Raw genomic sequence first — 15,592 nt, 5'->3', positions numbered from 1 at the left:
TAGCTGCTTCAGAAGACAGAGAGAAACACTGACGGACGTTAACATGGCGGAGAGATAGAAACACAGCAGCCAGCCTAGCTTCGCTCATAATGCAGCTACAGTACTTCATAGAAACAGACGAGTTGAATCGACAGTTGAACACCTGTACGCACGTTGGGTTGAAAATAGGAAAGAATGTAGTTTCTTCTTTTTCAACTGCTTGTTGTCTATCTGCTCGTAATGTGCGTGTTTTGCTTTTTTGTTTGTTTTTTTTCGCCGCCCGGTTGAGTGGAGTTTGCCGTTTTCTTAACTAAATTTGCCAAATTTTGAATTTGACCAGGTCATTACAGTACTAATGTTATTTTTTCCGCCAATTTTTTTTTTGTACAGACGTTCAAATTTTGAATAAAAAGTGACAGCCCTATCTAAATGCAGATAAACAGACGCATAATGCAAAAATGCTTTTAGTCTTAGACTGTGAGTATTTCCCATATAATAATATTCGTGGCCTGGCCAAGGAAAATTAACAGTTGCCCACATAATTAGATTCACTCCACAGTGATGCATGAAGTTGCCATTCAAACCTGCTGTTTCTCATTGATAACCCCCCCCCCCCCCCCCCCCCCTCGCAAGAAAGGGAGAAAAATAAACCAGATTGCTGTCGAGCACTAATACCATGTCAGTGAACAACAACATCAACACCATCATCTATTATGTATGATGCAGCAAATATTTAGTGAACCTGAACAGAGAGGCCAAGTTTGAAACCTTAGCTTAGCTTAGCATTAGCTTAGCTTATTACTGTGAGCTAATATGATACGCTGCGCTCACTAAATGACACGTCAATAGCAATGTCAATAACAATGCCAATGAGCAAAGCCAACACATCGTTAGCATACCAGCAGAAGAGGTGACCTTTGCCACAGTCGACGGCCGGGGAGGGCAGCAGGGGGAAGCTGTGGGGGTCGCTGTCCCCGGGGCCCGGTCTGGTCAGCCGCACCGCCCGCTCACAACGCACCGCGGGACACCAGCGGATGGCCGGGTTGTTCTCCACAAACGCCTGGAGGAGACGAGCGAGAGAGAGATGGGAGGGAAGGAGAGGACAAGGACAAGTGGGGGGGAGGATACACACGGATGAATGGAGGAACAGAACACAAGAGAGACAAGGGGGAAGCAAGCAAGTGAAGATCAGAGGCGAGGAGATTAAAGAGAGAAAAAGAAAGAAACAAAGAAAGAAAGATAGAAAGAGACTAACAAAAAGGGACATAGGAAATCCAGTAGAAAAAGATAGCAAAGGAGGGCAGGGATGACGTAGTCGGGGCACCCAGACAATTGGAGCTCTCCGCCTGTTAATTGTCTGGGGACTTCTTGTCAAAGATTGTAGTCGCTAACAAACCGACAACTCCTTTGTCGCGTTACCAGGAAATGGCGCTCTTTCCCCTCCTTATCCCCCGCAGTGAAACACCCGGGAGATACAGCGAAGCACTTTGGAACACGGAGAGCGCTTTTGAAAACATTAAGGACTCTGGATTGGTTCTGCGATGAAAGGTTTTTTAAACTCTCAAATAGTTTCCAGCCAGTTTTAACAACGAAAGCTGGGAGAAAGTTCTCAGTCTTTAGTTGAGCGACGAGGATCGAGACTGAGAACTGAGTCTCAGGATGAAGGGACTGAAAAAAACATCACTTTGTGCTCAGATTAGAGGAGGTATAATGCCACTTCATATTGAAACGGGTAGGTATGTTGGGTCGGATATGCCCAATGTGTGACCTTAAAGGTCCCATTCCGTGCAAAAGCTGTTTTTACTTGTAAATGCATATATACTGCTGTCAGCCCTCCCTGTAATGAGTGGTCACAAGCTCAGAACTGCCACAGTTGGATTTGTCCCTATCCAGCTTCCCCCTGCAGTCTCCTCCAAGCCACACCCCCAAACGCTTCGTTTGCCCAGAGGGGAATTGGGACGTCACGAGCTTCCTCACGCATACTGCGCGGGTCTCTCTCACACAAGCTACCTGCACCATTTTGTCTATAGCCACAAAATTAACACTTCTAGCTGGAGCGACGCCAACTGTACGTGATCCAGCAACTGTAGTAACCGTTAAGTTAACGATAACACACAACCTAGCGTGCTGGTCCACAGACGCTAATCTGATTGGCCGCTGGGAGCCTGGGGCGGGCTCTCCCTCAGCGGCCAATGGGAACTGTTAGTTCTGAATATATTATAGAAACAGACCGTTCTTGGGAAGCGACGAGATGAGGAAGTGAGAACTCCGTCACAACAAACGGGGTTGCTATATTTTCGACAAATTAATCCAGAATCATGTTTTATGGACCAGAGACACACGTTTTTAAGAGGTTACAGCTGCATGAATTGGGACCTTTAAAGAAAATCACTTTGTTTTGTATTGTCCTTTTTATTGGAAGATGCGTGAAGAGTTGTTTAATAATATTAACAAAGTCTGAAGTTGATTTGATGAATATTGGTGACTCACAAGTGTACTGGCTGTTTGAAAAAGAGACATTTAAACTGGCAAATTATTTAAAGAAAGCATGGGACATGAGGAAAGGAGCAGTTGTATAGTTGTAATTATGTGTGACCAGCAAAGACGGAAGTTATTGCAATGAAATATGTATTTGTGGATTATTGTTTAATGCAAAGGTGCAATAATCCCATGAGGGATGGGCCACTAGGTGGCATGACACTAAAATAAAAGCATTCTTTCATTCATTCATAGTTAAAAGAAAAGTGTTGCCTGGTTTGCCTTTATTATTGTGTAGCCATATTATGTAGTTATTTGTAATGGAAGTGTGTGTGTGTGTGTGTGTGTGTGCGTGCGTGTGTGTGTGTGTGTGTGTGTGCATGCGCGTGTGTGTGCATGTGCGTGCGTGTTTCTACCTTGATATCAAACTGTAGATAGCGCTGGTCCATCTCTCTAGAAACCACGCTCTCTATCACCTGGACCGGCACCAGCTGATAGCAGTCATAGGCGGGGCAGAATATATTGTGGGCGTCGCCCTCCTGGATCTTTATGTTCAGGAACCTGAGACACACACACACACACATGAGATTACACACGCAGATAAACACATCAAACACATTCAAATATGCAGGAACATTTACACGCGTGTGCGCACACACACACACACACACGCACACACAGGCCCCTACCCCTCCCAGCAGCCTCTGCAGAACTCGTGGCCACAGGACATGTCCACTGGGTCCTCGAACACGGAGATGGAGCAGAGGCAGATGCCACACTGCAGGGAGACAGAAGACACACACATCAGCTGTTGCACAGAGGCCATTTGGCAGCGTGTTACATCACAATAACACCTGACAAGTTGCTCTACAGTCCGATTAGTCACAATTCAAAAGTCCAATTGTGCCGTCCACATCATCATAACACCATTTGTATCCATATCTATTGCAAAGAGCCATACAGTCCTAGCCTGGGTAAACCCATCCCCCACGTGACCTGCTCTCAGACCTGTTCTCAGTCACTATGTAGATAGTGACTGGGAACTGAGAGAGCAGGTCACGTGGTGGCTGGGTTTACCTAGGCTAATACAGTCCCACCATGAGTGCATATATGAATCATTATTAATATATCCCCTCCCCCTCTCCAAAAATACACCCAAAACTCATTTAGCCTGGAGACTTCACCAGAAGCCTGATGTATGAGCACTGAAAAAGCCCCCAAAACAAGGAGGGGCGCCACTTGCAGGCAGACTGATGATAAACACCGGCTGCTCTAATGACACCTGACGTGAGAGAGCCATTTGTCGACAAGAGGCTAATGATTACAAACACATGTCAACTACAAAACGCAGAAAGGAGACATCCAGCCAGACAGAGAACTACTCATGAATTTTCCCCTGGTAAGATTATCAATGAATCCCACTAACCGCCTAACCACCCCCCAACCACCCCCCCCCCCCCCCACACACACACACACCATAACATATCCATCGTGTATAGTACGACAAGGTAATACACACAATAAGGAAGTAATACGGTACTCATGAAAAGGTCAATTACCTTTCACTACGTCCTTATCGTGTGTATTAGTAGCACAGTCACAATAAGGAAGTAATACTCATGAACGTTTTGTTATCAGCTGAGGAGGCATTTATTTTTTAGATAGAATAGACTCAATCAGGGCAGTGAAAACATCTGCTTTTTACTACATTTGGTAATATCTCTGTTGTTGTTTTTACTATTACTTGCACCAAACTACCAAGTACGATAATAATATAACAGAAATCAGTTAAACTGATCTGATTATTATTGGCATCTCTTCTCATATAATGAGAGGTAATTTAAACTTTGCGGACAGTTAGGTAGGAGGAGTCCTGGGTGTCTCACCGTAGCCAGGCCCTCCTCCCCGGGCGTGAGGCAGCTGTCGGTCGGGGAGGTGAGGGTGAGGGTGAGGGGTGAGCGGGGCGTCCTGGGCGTGCGGGGCGAGGGCAGGGTGTCCCAGGCGTTGTAGCCGCTGGGCGGCGGCGTGGGCATGGCCACGCCCGAGCGCTGGCAGCAGCCTTCGGCGTCGGTCATCCAGGCTTCCAGAAGCTTCTCTCTGTCCCAGTCTGAGAGGGGCGAGACGTTACAATACACACACACACACATCTACGAGCCTTCTATAAATCCTTCCCATAAATTCAGATTAAGACACCCTGACTCGTAAGCACACACAGACACATAAACCCACACCCTCTCTCCATCATGCACTCTCACTCAAATCTGACACACTAGATGAGGGCCTATGCATTTTTATGGTCTCTCTCTCGCTCTCACACACACACACACACACACACAGAAATACACACCGTGCGCTCGCAGCAGAGCCTCGGCGGTGAAGAGGGGGGCCTGCAGCATGTCTGCCGTCTCTACTATCAGCATGTCCTTCAGCCTGCGCAGGTCCTGAAGCTTCAGTCCCTCATAGGGCTGCAGGGACGGAGCAGGAACAGAGATTATTGTGAGAGGAGGGAGAGAGAGATGAAGGGAGAGAGAGATGAAGGGAGAGAGAGAGGAGGGAGAGAGAGATGAAGGGAGAGAGAGAGGAGGGAGAGAGAGAGGAGGGAGAGAGGAGAGAGAGTGAGATGAGGGAGAGAGAGATGAGGGAGAGAGAAGAGGGAATGAGAGAGGAGGGAGCGCAAGAGGGAGAGAGAGGAGGGAGAGAGAGAGGAGGGAGAGAGAGATGAAGGGAGAGAGAGATGAAGGGAGAGAGAGAGGAGGGAGAGAGAGATGAAGGGAGAGAGAGAGGAGGGAGAGAGAGAGGACGGAGAGAGAGAGGAGGGAGAGAGATGAGGGAGAGAGATGAGGGAGAGAGAGAGAGAGGAGTGAGAACGAGAGGAGGGAGAGCGAGAGGAGGGAGAGAGAGAGGAGGGAGAGAGAGATGAGAGAGAGAGAGAGGAGGGAGAGAGATGAGGGAGAGAGAGATGAGGGAGAGAGAGAGGAGGGAGAGAGAGATGAGGGAGAGAGAGGAGGGAGAGAGAGAGAGAGGAGGGGGAGAAAGATGAGGGATAGAGAGATGAGGGAGAGAGAAGAGGGAGAGGAGAGAGAGAAAGAGGAGGGAGAGAGAGGAGGGAGAGAGAGAGGAGGGAGAGAGAGAGGAGGGAGAGAGAGAGGAGGGAGAGCGAGAGGAGGGAGAGAGAGAGGAGGGAGAGAGAGAGGAGGGAGAGAGGAGGGAGAGCGAGAGGAGGGAGAGAGAGAGGAGGGAGAGAGAGAGGAGGGAGAGAGAGAGGAGGGAGAGAGAGAGGAGGGAGAGCGAGAGGAGGGAGAGAGAGAGGAGAGAGAGCGAGATGAAGGAGAGAGAGATGAGGGAGAGAGAGAGGAGGGAGAGAGAGAGGAGGGAGTGCGAGAGGAGGGAGAGAGGAGGGAGAGCGAGAGGAGGGAGAGAGAGAGGAGGGAGAGAGAGATGAGAGAGAGAGAGAGGAGGGAGAGAGAGAGGAGGGAGAGAGAGAGGAGGGAGAGAGAGAGGAGGGAGAGAGAGAGGAGGGAGAGAGAGAGGAGAGAGAGAGAGGAGGGAGAGAGAGAGGAGGGAGAGAGAGAGGAGGGAGAGAGAGAGATGAGGGAGAGAGGACGGAGAGAGAGAGGAGGGAGAGAGATGAGGGAGAGAGATGAGGGAGAGAGAGAGGAGTGAGAGCGAGAGGAGGGAGAGAGAGAGGAGGGAGAGAGGAGGGAGAGATAGATGAGAGAGAGAGAGAGGAGGGAGAGAGAGATGAGGGAGAGAGAGATGAGGGAGAGAGAGAGGAGGGAGAGAGAGATGAGGGAGAGAGAGGAGGGAGAGAGAGAGAGAAGGGGGAGAAAGATGAGGGATAGAGAGATGAGGGAGAGAGAAGAGGGAGAGGAGAGAGAGAAAGAGGAGGGAGAGAGATGAGTGAGAGAGAGAGGAGTGAGAGAGAGGAGGCAGAGAAAGAGGGAGAGAGAGAGGAGGGAGAGCGAGAGGAAGGAGAGAGAAAGGAGGGAGAGAAAGAGGAGGGAGAGAGAGAGGAGGGAGAGAGAGAGAGGAGGGAGCGCAAGAGGAGGGAGAGAGAGGAGGGAGAGAGAGAGGAGGGAGAGCGAGAGGAGGGAGAGAGAGAGGAGGGAGAGAGAGATGAGGAAGAGAGAGAGGAGGGAGAGAGAGAGGCGGGAGAGAGAAGAGGGAATGAGAGAGGAGGGAGAGAGAGAGAGGAGGGAGAGAGAAAGAGGAGGGAGAGAGAGAGGAGGGAGTGCAAGAGGAGGGAGAGAGAGAGGAGGGAGAGAGAGAGAGGGAGAGAGAGAGGAGGGAGAGAAAAGGGCAGAATGGGGAGGAAAAGAGGGTTGGAAGTACGAAACAAAGTGAGAAAAGAGAAACACAACAGGACAAGCAAGGATAAGCAGCAGAGAAAGAGAGAGAAAGGGGCAGAGAGAGAGAGAGAGAGAGGGAAAGGGGTGAGAAAGAGAGAGGGTGAGAGAGAGAGAGAGAGAGAGAGAGAGACAGATGAAGTATTAGCATGGAGTAGCTGCGGGAAGGAAGATCAAACTGCTATCAGTAGGGCAGCAGCCGCTGCTACAGGGACTGTTCTGGATGGATGTCCTCCATTCAACCTGGACCCCAAAGTAACAGCGGCCTGGAGAAATGTGGAGCACAGCTCCTCCTCGTGCCAGAGCCAGAGCCGAGCTGCTGTCCTCGTGTCTGCCTGGCCGGCACACATGATGTTCAACGTCCATGTCTGGACTCTTTTCCATGACTGTGTAGGAACATTTCCATGACCTAAACGACTGAATTCCACGCGAGAGTGTTTGCTGTTCTTTCATTCAGAAAACGCCCCGAGGGCATAAACAGTCTTAACGCGTGTAGCTGACCTTTCCGCACATTTCGGAAATTCCTTGGCTTTCTCGGTAGCAGCTGGAGCAGACCCAGGATCTAATGCGTCCCAGGCACCAATAGGGAGGGAAATCCCCTGTGGCTAATAGCTGCTCGCTAACAGGCCATTTTGCCACAGTTGCTAACGATGTCTACACCTTGTGTCTGTGGCGCACGGGGCACAGCTGACAGCCGTACGACTCATGACTACGGTCTGTGTCTGTATGAAGCACAAGCTTCTTAGAAAACATATTCATTCAAATTCCTCTACAAAACACCTCTTTTCCCACATTTCCCACATTCCCTGAGCAGTGGGGGAACGCCCCCCCGGATGGATGGATGGCGTGCCTGGCCTGCTGTCTCTCACCTCCTTGCGTCGCAGCAGGTTGGTGTCGCTGTGTGGGTCCGTGTGCGCCTGCTGAGCGGAGGAGGAGGAGAAGACCATCTGAGACTCCAGGCTGAGGGCCAGCTCGGTGTGGTGCTGCCGCTCGGCGTGGTCGCACGGCGTCAACTTGTCCTCGTCCTCCACGAAGAGGTCCGCCTCGCTCTGGACTAACAGCTAGAGGGAGTGAAGGAAGGGGGGAGAAACGTTTAAAAAAAAGAATCATGTGAGTGGTGGAAGGGAGAGTTGGGAGTGGAGTGGACAGTGAAACATGAAGGGAGGAGGAGAGAGGATGAAGATCAAAGGGCAGGAAGTGAGCCGAGTGAAGGAGAAATAGAGCAGAAGGGAGGAAGGTTAGCAGATTGAGGAACATTGAGGCGAGGAGAGAGGACATCAGAGTGGAAATTGAGAGATTGGTGAGTAAAGGGGGGAGCAAGAGAGGGAAAGCAAACAAGAGGCAATGGGGAATTTGTTCAAACGTTCTTAAAAAATTAAGTTAAGTTATTAAGTTAAGTTATCCTTTAGTTATCCTTTATTTATCCACATGGGGAAATTCATCCTCTGCTCCCATACTCTACTAGGAACCTTCCTAGAACTAGGAGCAGTGAGCAGCTGCAGTGCAGCGCCCGGGGACCAACTCCAGTTCTTTTGCCAGTGCCTTGGTCAGGAGCACTGACAGGAGGATTAACCGTAACATACATGTCTTTGATGGTGGGAGGAAACCGGAGCATCCGGAGGAAAGTCCCTGGGACGGATCGGGGGTTCAAACCCGGGACCTTCTTGCTGTGAGGCAACAGTGCTAACCACTGAGCCACAGCTCTCCTGCCCGTCGCTCTCCTCATAAAGTTAGTTAGTTACATTTTACAGACTCTTTTTTCCATCCCCCATATCAGAGTTGGCCTCACTTCTCTTTCAATTCAATTCAGGAAATGGATTTTCTTCCAATTATATCCAAAAGCTGTCAATCCGTTGCCATATTTAATCTTTGTAGAAGTGATGAGAATGAACACTTCATTATTATGAGAATTACAGTTCCACATTACATTCTGAATTGAAAGAGAATTGGCCGCAATCTTGGTCGGGCCACACACACACGACCCGCACGCGGGCGCGAACACACACACACGCCTGCCCGTGCGCGCGCGAGTGAACACACACACACACACACACACACACACACACACACACACACACACACTCTCGCTCTCTTTCCTGTCACCTCCACGCAGCTCTTCATGCCAGCGGCGGCGGCGTAGTGCAGACAGGTGCTGTGGTGGTTGTCGGTGGCGTTGATGTTGGCCCTCTCATACTGGCCCCTGTCCAGCCTGGCCCCCGTCCAGCTGAGGATCATCTGGCAGGAAGCAACACACACATATTGATAAACCACACATACACACACAGGCAGCCACATATGCACACACACACAAAATGATGTGTATGTCCACTCAAATAAATGAGTTAGATGCATGCTCAATATTATAGGCTAGTTATTATTATTTTCTTTCTTTCCTTTTTATTGTTAACCAGTGGTTCTCAAACTTTTTTAGACCAGGGACCCCCATTTGATAAGATTGTGTCCCAGCGTCCCCCATCTGATCAGATTTTTCCTTTTACTGTAGATGTTTGATTACAGAAAGTGACCCATGATCAAAATAGTCATACATTGGGTCATTGTGTTACCTATGGGCAGAATAATATGAATGAAAATAAATGTTCCCCCTTTTTGCAGGGGACCCCCCTGGAATCCCCTCAAGGACCCCTGGAGGTCGCCGGGACCCTACATTGAGAAGCACTGATTTAACCTGCATTTAAGCAGGAAGTCCCATTGAGATTAGAAACCTCAAACTACAATAAAGACAATTATACGAAAAGAACAGAGTACAATAAAAGCAGAGGATGCAAAATACAGCATAATCGAACAAAACGTTTAAGATGAAGAGAATAGTCTGCGACACAGTTGAGAAATCTTCTAAATAACAACAGTGGCATTCCAATGACAGCCTCCAATTCTTTCATTTTGGATTTAAAAGCATTTAGCGAGATTACCTCGTTCAGTTTTAAGTCATTCAGGGACATATAATATTCCTGGCAGGAAGTGTAGAATACATAAACACGCTTGTTCATCTCTGTACGTATATTTGAGATTTGGATTTGGGAAAGCATGTACAGTGTCTGCTGCTACCCTATGTGTTTGCCTGTATATCTGCGTGTTTGTACCTGAAGGGAGTCCGCGCGCCGTTGCTCGTCCCTCTGGGGCCGGGCCAGCCGCGGTGACAGCGCCCCTTCTGGCAGCAGCAGGATCTGCGGCCCCTGGCACAGCACGTGGAGGCAGGTCTCGTTGTGCACGTTGCGCTTGTTAGGGTTGCCCTCTTTGCTGAATAGGAAGGACCTGGCGGGAGAAGAGAGGAAGAGAAAAGACGACAAAGTAAGGGCGAGTTTGGAAGTGAGGTGGGCTGAGGGAAAATGCTGAGTGATCGGCAGCAGGAGAGAGCAGGCAGACAGCAGGAGAGAGCAGGCAGAGAGCAGGCAGACAGCAGGAGAGAGCAGTCAGACAGCAGGAGAGAGCAGTCAGACAGCAGGAGAGAGCAGTCAGACAGCAGGAGAGAGCAGTCAGACAGCAGGAGAGAGCAGGCAGACAGCAGGAGAGAGCAGTCAGACAGCAGTCAGACAGCAGGAGAGAGCAGTCAGACAGCAGGAGAGAGCAGGAGAGAGCAGGCAGACAGCAGTCAGACAGCAGGAGAGAGCAGGCAGACAGCAGTCAGACAGCAGGAGAGAGCAGGCAGAGAGCAGGCAGACAGCAGGAGAGAGCAGGCAGACAGCAGGAGAGAGCAGGTAGACAGCAGGAGAGAGCAGGCAGACAGCAGGAGAGAGCAGTCGGACAGCAGGAGAGAGCAGGTAGACAGCAGGAGAGAGCAGGCAGACAGCAGGAGAGAGCAGGCAGACAGCAGGAGAGAGCAGGCAGACAGCAGGAGAGAGCAGTCAGACAGCAGGAGAGAGCAGTCAGACAGCAGGAGAGAGCAGGCAGACAGCAGTCAGACAGCAGGAGAGAGCAGGCAGACAGCAGTCAGACAGCAGGCAGACAGCAGTCAGACAGCAGGAGAGAGCAGTCAGACAGCAGGAGAGAGCAGTCAGACAGCAGGAGAGAGCAGTCAGACAGCAGGAGAGAGCAGGCAGACAGCAGGAGAGAGCAGGCAGAGAGCAGGAGAGAGCAGTCAGATAGCAGGAGAGAGCAGTCAGACAGCAGGAGAGAGCAGGCAGACAGCAGGAGAGAGCAGGCAGACAGCAGGAGAGAGCAGTCAGATAGCAGGAGAGAGCAGGCAGACAGCAGGAGAGAGCAGGCAGACAGCAGGAGAGAGCAGTCAGACAGCAGGAGAGAGCAGTCAGACAGCAGGAGAGAGCAGGCAGACAGCAGGAGAGAGCAGTCAGACAGCAGGAGAGAGCAGTCAGATAGCAGGAGAGAGCAGGCAGACAGCAGGAGAGAGCAGTCAGATAGCAGGAGAGAGCAGGCAGACAGCAGGAGAGAGCAGTCAGACAGCAGGAGAGAGCAGTCAGACAGCAGTCAGACAGCAGGAGAAAGCAGTCAGACAGCAGTCAGACAGCAGGCAGACAGCAGGAGAGAGCAGTCAGACAGCAGGAGAGAGCAGGCAGACAGCAGGCAGACAGCAGGAGAGAGCAGTCAGACAGCAGGAGAGAGCAGTCAGACAGCAGGAGAGAGCAGTCAGACAGCAGGAGAGAGCAGACAGACAGCAGTCGGACAGCAGTCAGACAGCAGGAGAGAGCAGTCAGACAGCAGTCGGACAGCAGTCAGACAGCAGGAGAGAGCAGTCAGACAGCAGGCAGACAGCAGGAGTGGAACGCAGGTTTGATTGAGTGAGAGGGCGATGGTGGATATGAATGTAAAAACAGGGCAGAGAGAGAGGGAGAAGAAAAAAAAGATGGCTGAATATTGACTAATTCTGCTTAACATCTGTGAGCTAATGGACAGGCAGGCGCACACAGTGATGGATGTGCCAGTTGCAGTGGGAGCCAGGCTGGGTTTGCAGTTCTGTTTGGTGAATAAATAGTTTCTCTGCTCTCTGTGTCCATCAAGTCTTCCATTTACTGATTAGCACTCCCTCCATTGCTCTTTGCCGTGACTCCTCCCATCTCTCAGTTCTCTCTCTCCGTTTCCTTCTTCCTTTCCACATCAAAAACCTTCTTCCCTTCCATCCTCTACTTCCTCTTTTCCCACTCCTCTTCCTCTTCCTCTTCCTCTGTCCTCTCTCCTCCTCCTCCTCCTCGTCTCTCCCACTTGAGATCCTTTCCAATGACAGCTGCACGTTACAGATAAAACCGTGATACTTTTAGTAGCATGTTAGCATGTTAGCAACATCCTGTTTGACGTTTATTGAATGAAAAGAACAAAATTAAGAAGAAAAAACATGGAAATAATAGGATGCCGCAAGATTTGAATACATAAAGTGTGATGTGCACATTTCTAGGCTACTGATTCTGCACAACAAGACCTTGTTTAGAACACTATCTTTTACCCATAAAAAACCCACTGTGGTCTTCTTGCGATTTGGACATTGCAGTAGTCAATATAGTGATTTGAACGTTTCTTTCCTAGCTCTTCTTCTTGTCCTTCTCCCTTCTTCTTCTTCTTTCACCTTCTCATCGTGTCATCATCCTCTCCCCGGCCACCCGCCTCCCCCTAATGACAGTGTTCTGTCGAGGAGGTCAATCCACCAGCACAGCAATAATCACTAATCACTGCCCTCTTGACTACACCCCCCCCCCACACACACACACACACACACACACACACACACACACACACACACACACACACACACACACACACACACACACACACACACACACACACACACACACACACACACACACACACCTTAAGGATGGATGGCCCTAATACAAGTCTAGTGGGAGGGGAACAAAATGGCTGGAAGACATCACGAGGTTCACTGCAATTGTCGGGCAGCAACGTCTTGCTCTATAATTTGATGAAGGTGCTGTGAGAGAGAGGCTCTCTGGGCACAGTTATAATGACGTGTTTTCACCCTGAACTCCTGAGTTAGTGTGTGTGTGGTCACGGTGTGTGTGTGTGTGTGTGTGCGTGTGGTCACGTGTGTGTGGTCACGTGTGTGTGTGGTCACGGTGCGTGACCACACGGGGACCAAATCTGCTCAAAGTCCTGTAGTGTGGAAGAAGCACCATGTAGCTTTAGGAGGCTAAATAATCAGTCATAAACAAGAGAAAGAAAAAAGTATTGTCATTTGTCACCTCTAGATTGGCAGTTGTATGCTGACAAGGCACAATTTGCTTTATCTCTGTGGATTCCTCCAATGGATAGCAAATGCATTGTTCACAATGACTGACCGATTTACAATTAGCATTCAAATATTTTCAAGAGTGTGCATTCAATTGTTGCGGAGGAACGCTTTCACTTCCTGAACTCCACCCATTTTTCTAGTCACCATCGGTCAAACTCGTGATCGCCCAATAACACGTCTCATGGGGCTACGACTCGAGGGAATCCAACCAACCAAGAAGATGAGAAGGAACGCAAATAAATATATGAAGCAGACGTGCGGCAGACATAATCTGGAAAAGAGACCTAACATCCACCAGCCCTCGCTTCTCTTCCATCTGTGAGTCTTTATTTGGCCGGAGATTTTCCAGCCATCTCTCCACACGGCCTCCGTCCAATCAGCTTGAAGATAGAAGCATTTCCTCTTGATACTTATCGCAGCAGTCAGTGCGCTCCGTCCAAGCCTGCTCTCTGGCCCAATATAGGCTAGCAGGAAGGGAAACAAATAAACCACCAATTGACTGTGTCTGGCTGCGTTATATAAAAAAAACATGCACGCACACACACACAGACACACACAGACACACACAGACACACACACAGACACACACACACACACACACACACACAACTGAGAACACACACACTGGTTTTCCACACACACACAACTGAGAACACACACACTGGTTTTCCACTAAAGCAGTTACTTATGAACTCATATTTTTAACCCTCACACACAAACACAAGCACGCGTGTGCACACAGAGACACAGATAATTGACTGGCCTTTTCAAACAGCTTCCTCTCTGACCTCCCCTGTAATCAGGGAGAAAAAGGGCAAGAGAGAGGAAGAGTGCGAGGAGGAGGAGGAGGAGGTGAGGAAGAGGAGGAGGTGAGGAGGGCTATTGAGTCACTGAAGCAGCTGTCTTGCTCATGGCCAGCAGCCTGATTCTTCCACACAGGGGGGAAAAGACACACTGGAAGCGGTGTCTTGCTCTCGCTAATTTTGTCTTTTTTTTTCATGGCTCCTCCAATAATTAGTATTTACACATTTACCATTTCTGTGTAAGATATCATCCAAAACCGGGTGTGTCTGTGGTACATCAAGATACATGAGTGTGCTTGCAAACAAACTTATGGCTTTTGGGTATGTCAACAAGAGCTATACATCCCCAAGGGCAAGAAAACCATGTCGTGGAATAATTGTGTATGCTTTGGTGTATATATGTGCTTGATGTAGTCGATATGTTTGACTCAAATAGGCTATGTACATACCGGTAAGCAGTATGTCCTCTGTGATGTGATGTTACGTAGCAGTGCTTTTATTTCACTTCACACTTCTCTAGCAGTGGGTGGTGGTAGGAGCATTATCGTTGCGCTGGTGCACCACTGCTGAAAATCCAAGAAAGACTGACAGCAGCACTCCCAAACCTATTACTTGGGACATCAATGCTTTCCAAATTAGTTTTTCAGGTCTTCTTTGATGAAATTAAATGACTCAAAATCGGGGGGGGTAATTAGGGTAAGACCTGACATTTGTCAAAATAATATAATAATCATTTTAAAACTGCTGCCACATCAACACAAATCTCCATCACAGTTTTTTTTGTAATCCAACATAGAGAGCTGAAGCATTTTAATGAGTTTTATTAATAAAAAAAAAATCCATTCATCTTCACAAACTTTCAAGGCCTCACTAGAGTTTTTCCTCAAATCAAATTTTCACAGATTTTCCAGGCCCGTGGAAAACCCAGTGAGGGAGGGAGGTGTGCGTCTGTGCGTTTACCTGAGCAGGCGCGTCATGGCGTTCCGGCAGACGTAGTGCAGCGGCGTGTTGTGCTGGTACTGCTCTCCGTACGACGCGTTGGGGTCCAGGCCGTCCCTGAACTGGGGGTTGCCCTCGTACAGCTGCCAGGCCAGGGCCTCGTCGCCGCTCACCAGCGCCTTGCGGAACTTGGTGGCCGTGTTGCCCATGGCTTCCCACCTCGCTTAAGGCTGGCCTACGGGGGGGGAGTTGTGACAGGTGCCTGCCTACGTTCACCACCACAGGTCCTCCTAGCTTAGAGTAACATGGTTCACTTGTATGATCCAGCCCTGTAAACAGAGGGGAGATAGAGAGGGACAGACAGGCTCGATCAATCAGTCCATTCATCGATCAGCTGAATGTGCTGCAGTCAGTGAGGAGGATGTTATCTTACAGGAAAGACAGGGACAGAAGACAGAAGTGAGAGAGGGAGATGATTAGACAGAGGGCGAGCGAGGGGGCAGGTTAATGATATCCACGCCATCGATTTGTCAGTCAGCTGATGAAAAGGCGGGGTCAATATTACCACAGTTTGGCATGATGGAGTTTAGATTGAGTTCGCATTTATTAGGCTGTTTACCCTCTAGTCTGTTACAGGAGAAATGTGAGAGTGTGAGTGAGTGTGTGAAACCCTGCAGCATGAATATCCTGGAACAAAACCAGTTTTGCTTTGCGCCTCTGCTCCCCCAAGCTCTCAACCAAAGAATCACAAGAATCACAGCTATGCTGCAGTAGGAAATTTAAACAAATATTTTTCGGGCAACTTTTGCCCCGGCTGTCTAAAAAGTGGG

General features: G+C 49.4%; 1 protein-coding gene across 1 annotated transcript in view; it reads right to left on the bottom strand.

Annotated features, from left to right (window-relative positions):
- Positions 1 to 15,044, bottom strand: part of LOC310785596 (ankyrin repeat and IBR domain-containing protein 1-like) — a 23,068-nt gene extending 8,024 nt beyond the window's left edge. Inside the window, exons 1-9 of the mRNA XM_083646722.1 lie at positions 14,784 to 15,044; positions 9,905 to 10,076; positions 8,907 to 9,038; positions 7,673 to 7,864; positions 4,805 to 4,922; positions 4,344 to 4,564; positions 3,147 to 3,235; positions 2,874 to 3,018; positions 879 to 1,039 (exon numbers count right to left, since the gene is read on the bottom strand). Coding sequence (XP_083502848.1) covers positions 879 to 1,039; positions 2,874 to 3,018; positions 3,147 to 3,235; positions 4,344 to 4,564; positions 4,805 to 4,922; positions 7,673 to 7,864; positions 8,907 to 9,038; positions 9,905 to 10,076; positions 14,784 to 14,971 — 1,418 coding nt within the window. The 5' untranslated portion in view covers positions 14,972 to 15,044. The remainder of the gene's footprint in view (positions 1 to 878; positions 1,040 to 2,873; positions 3,019 to 3,146; positions 3,236 to 4,343; positions 4,565 to 4,804; positions 4,923 to 7,672; positions 7,865 to 8,906; positions 9,039 to 9,904; positions 10,077 to 14,783) is intronic.
- Between the last annotated feature and the right edge of the window lie 548 nt (positions 15,045 to 15,592).

Source organism: Poromitra crassiceps, assembly GCF_964638095.1.
Source record: "Poromitra crassiceps genome assembly, chromosome: 11".
In the NCBI taxonomy this organism is placed as follows: Eukaryota; Metazoa; Chordata; class Actinopteri; order Beryciformes; family Melamphaidae; genus Poromitra; species Poromitra crassiceps.
The sequence above is the reverse complement of the archived record's forward strand: the minus strand, read 5'-3'. Positions and strand labels throughout refer to the sequence as shown.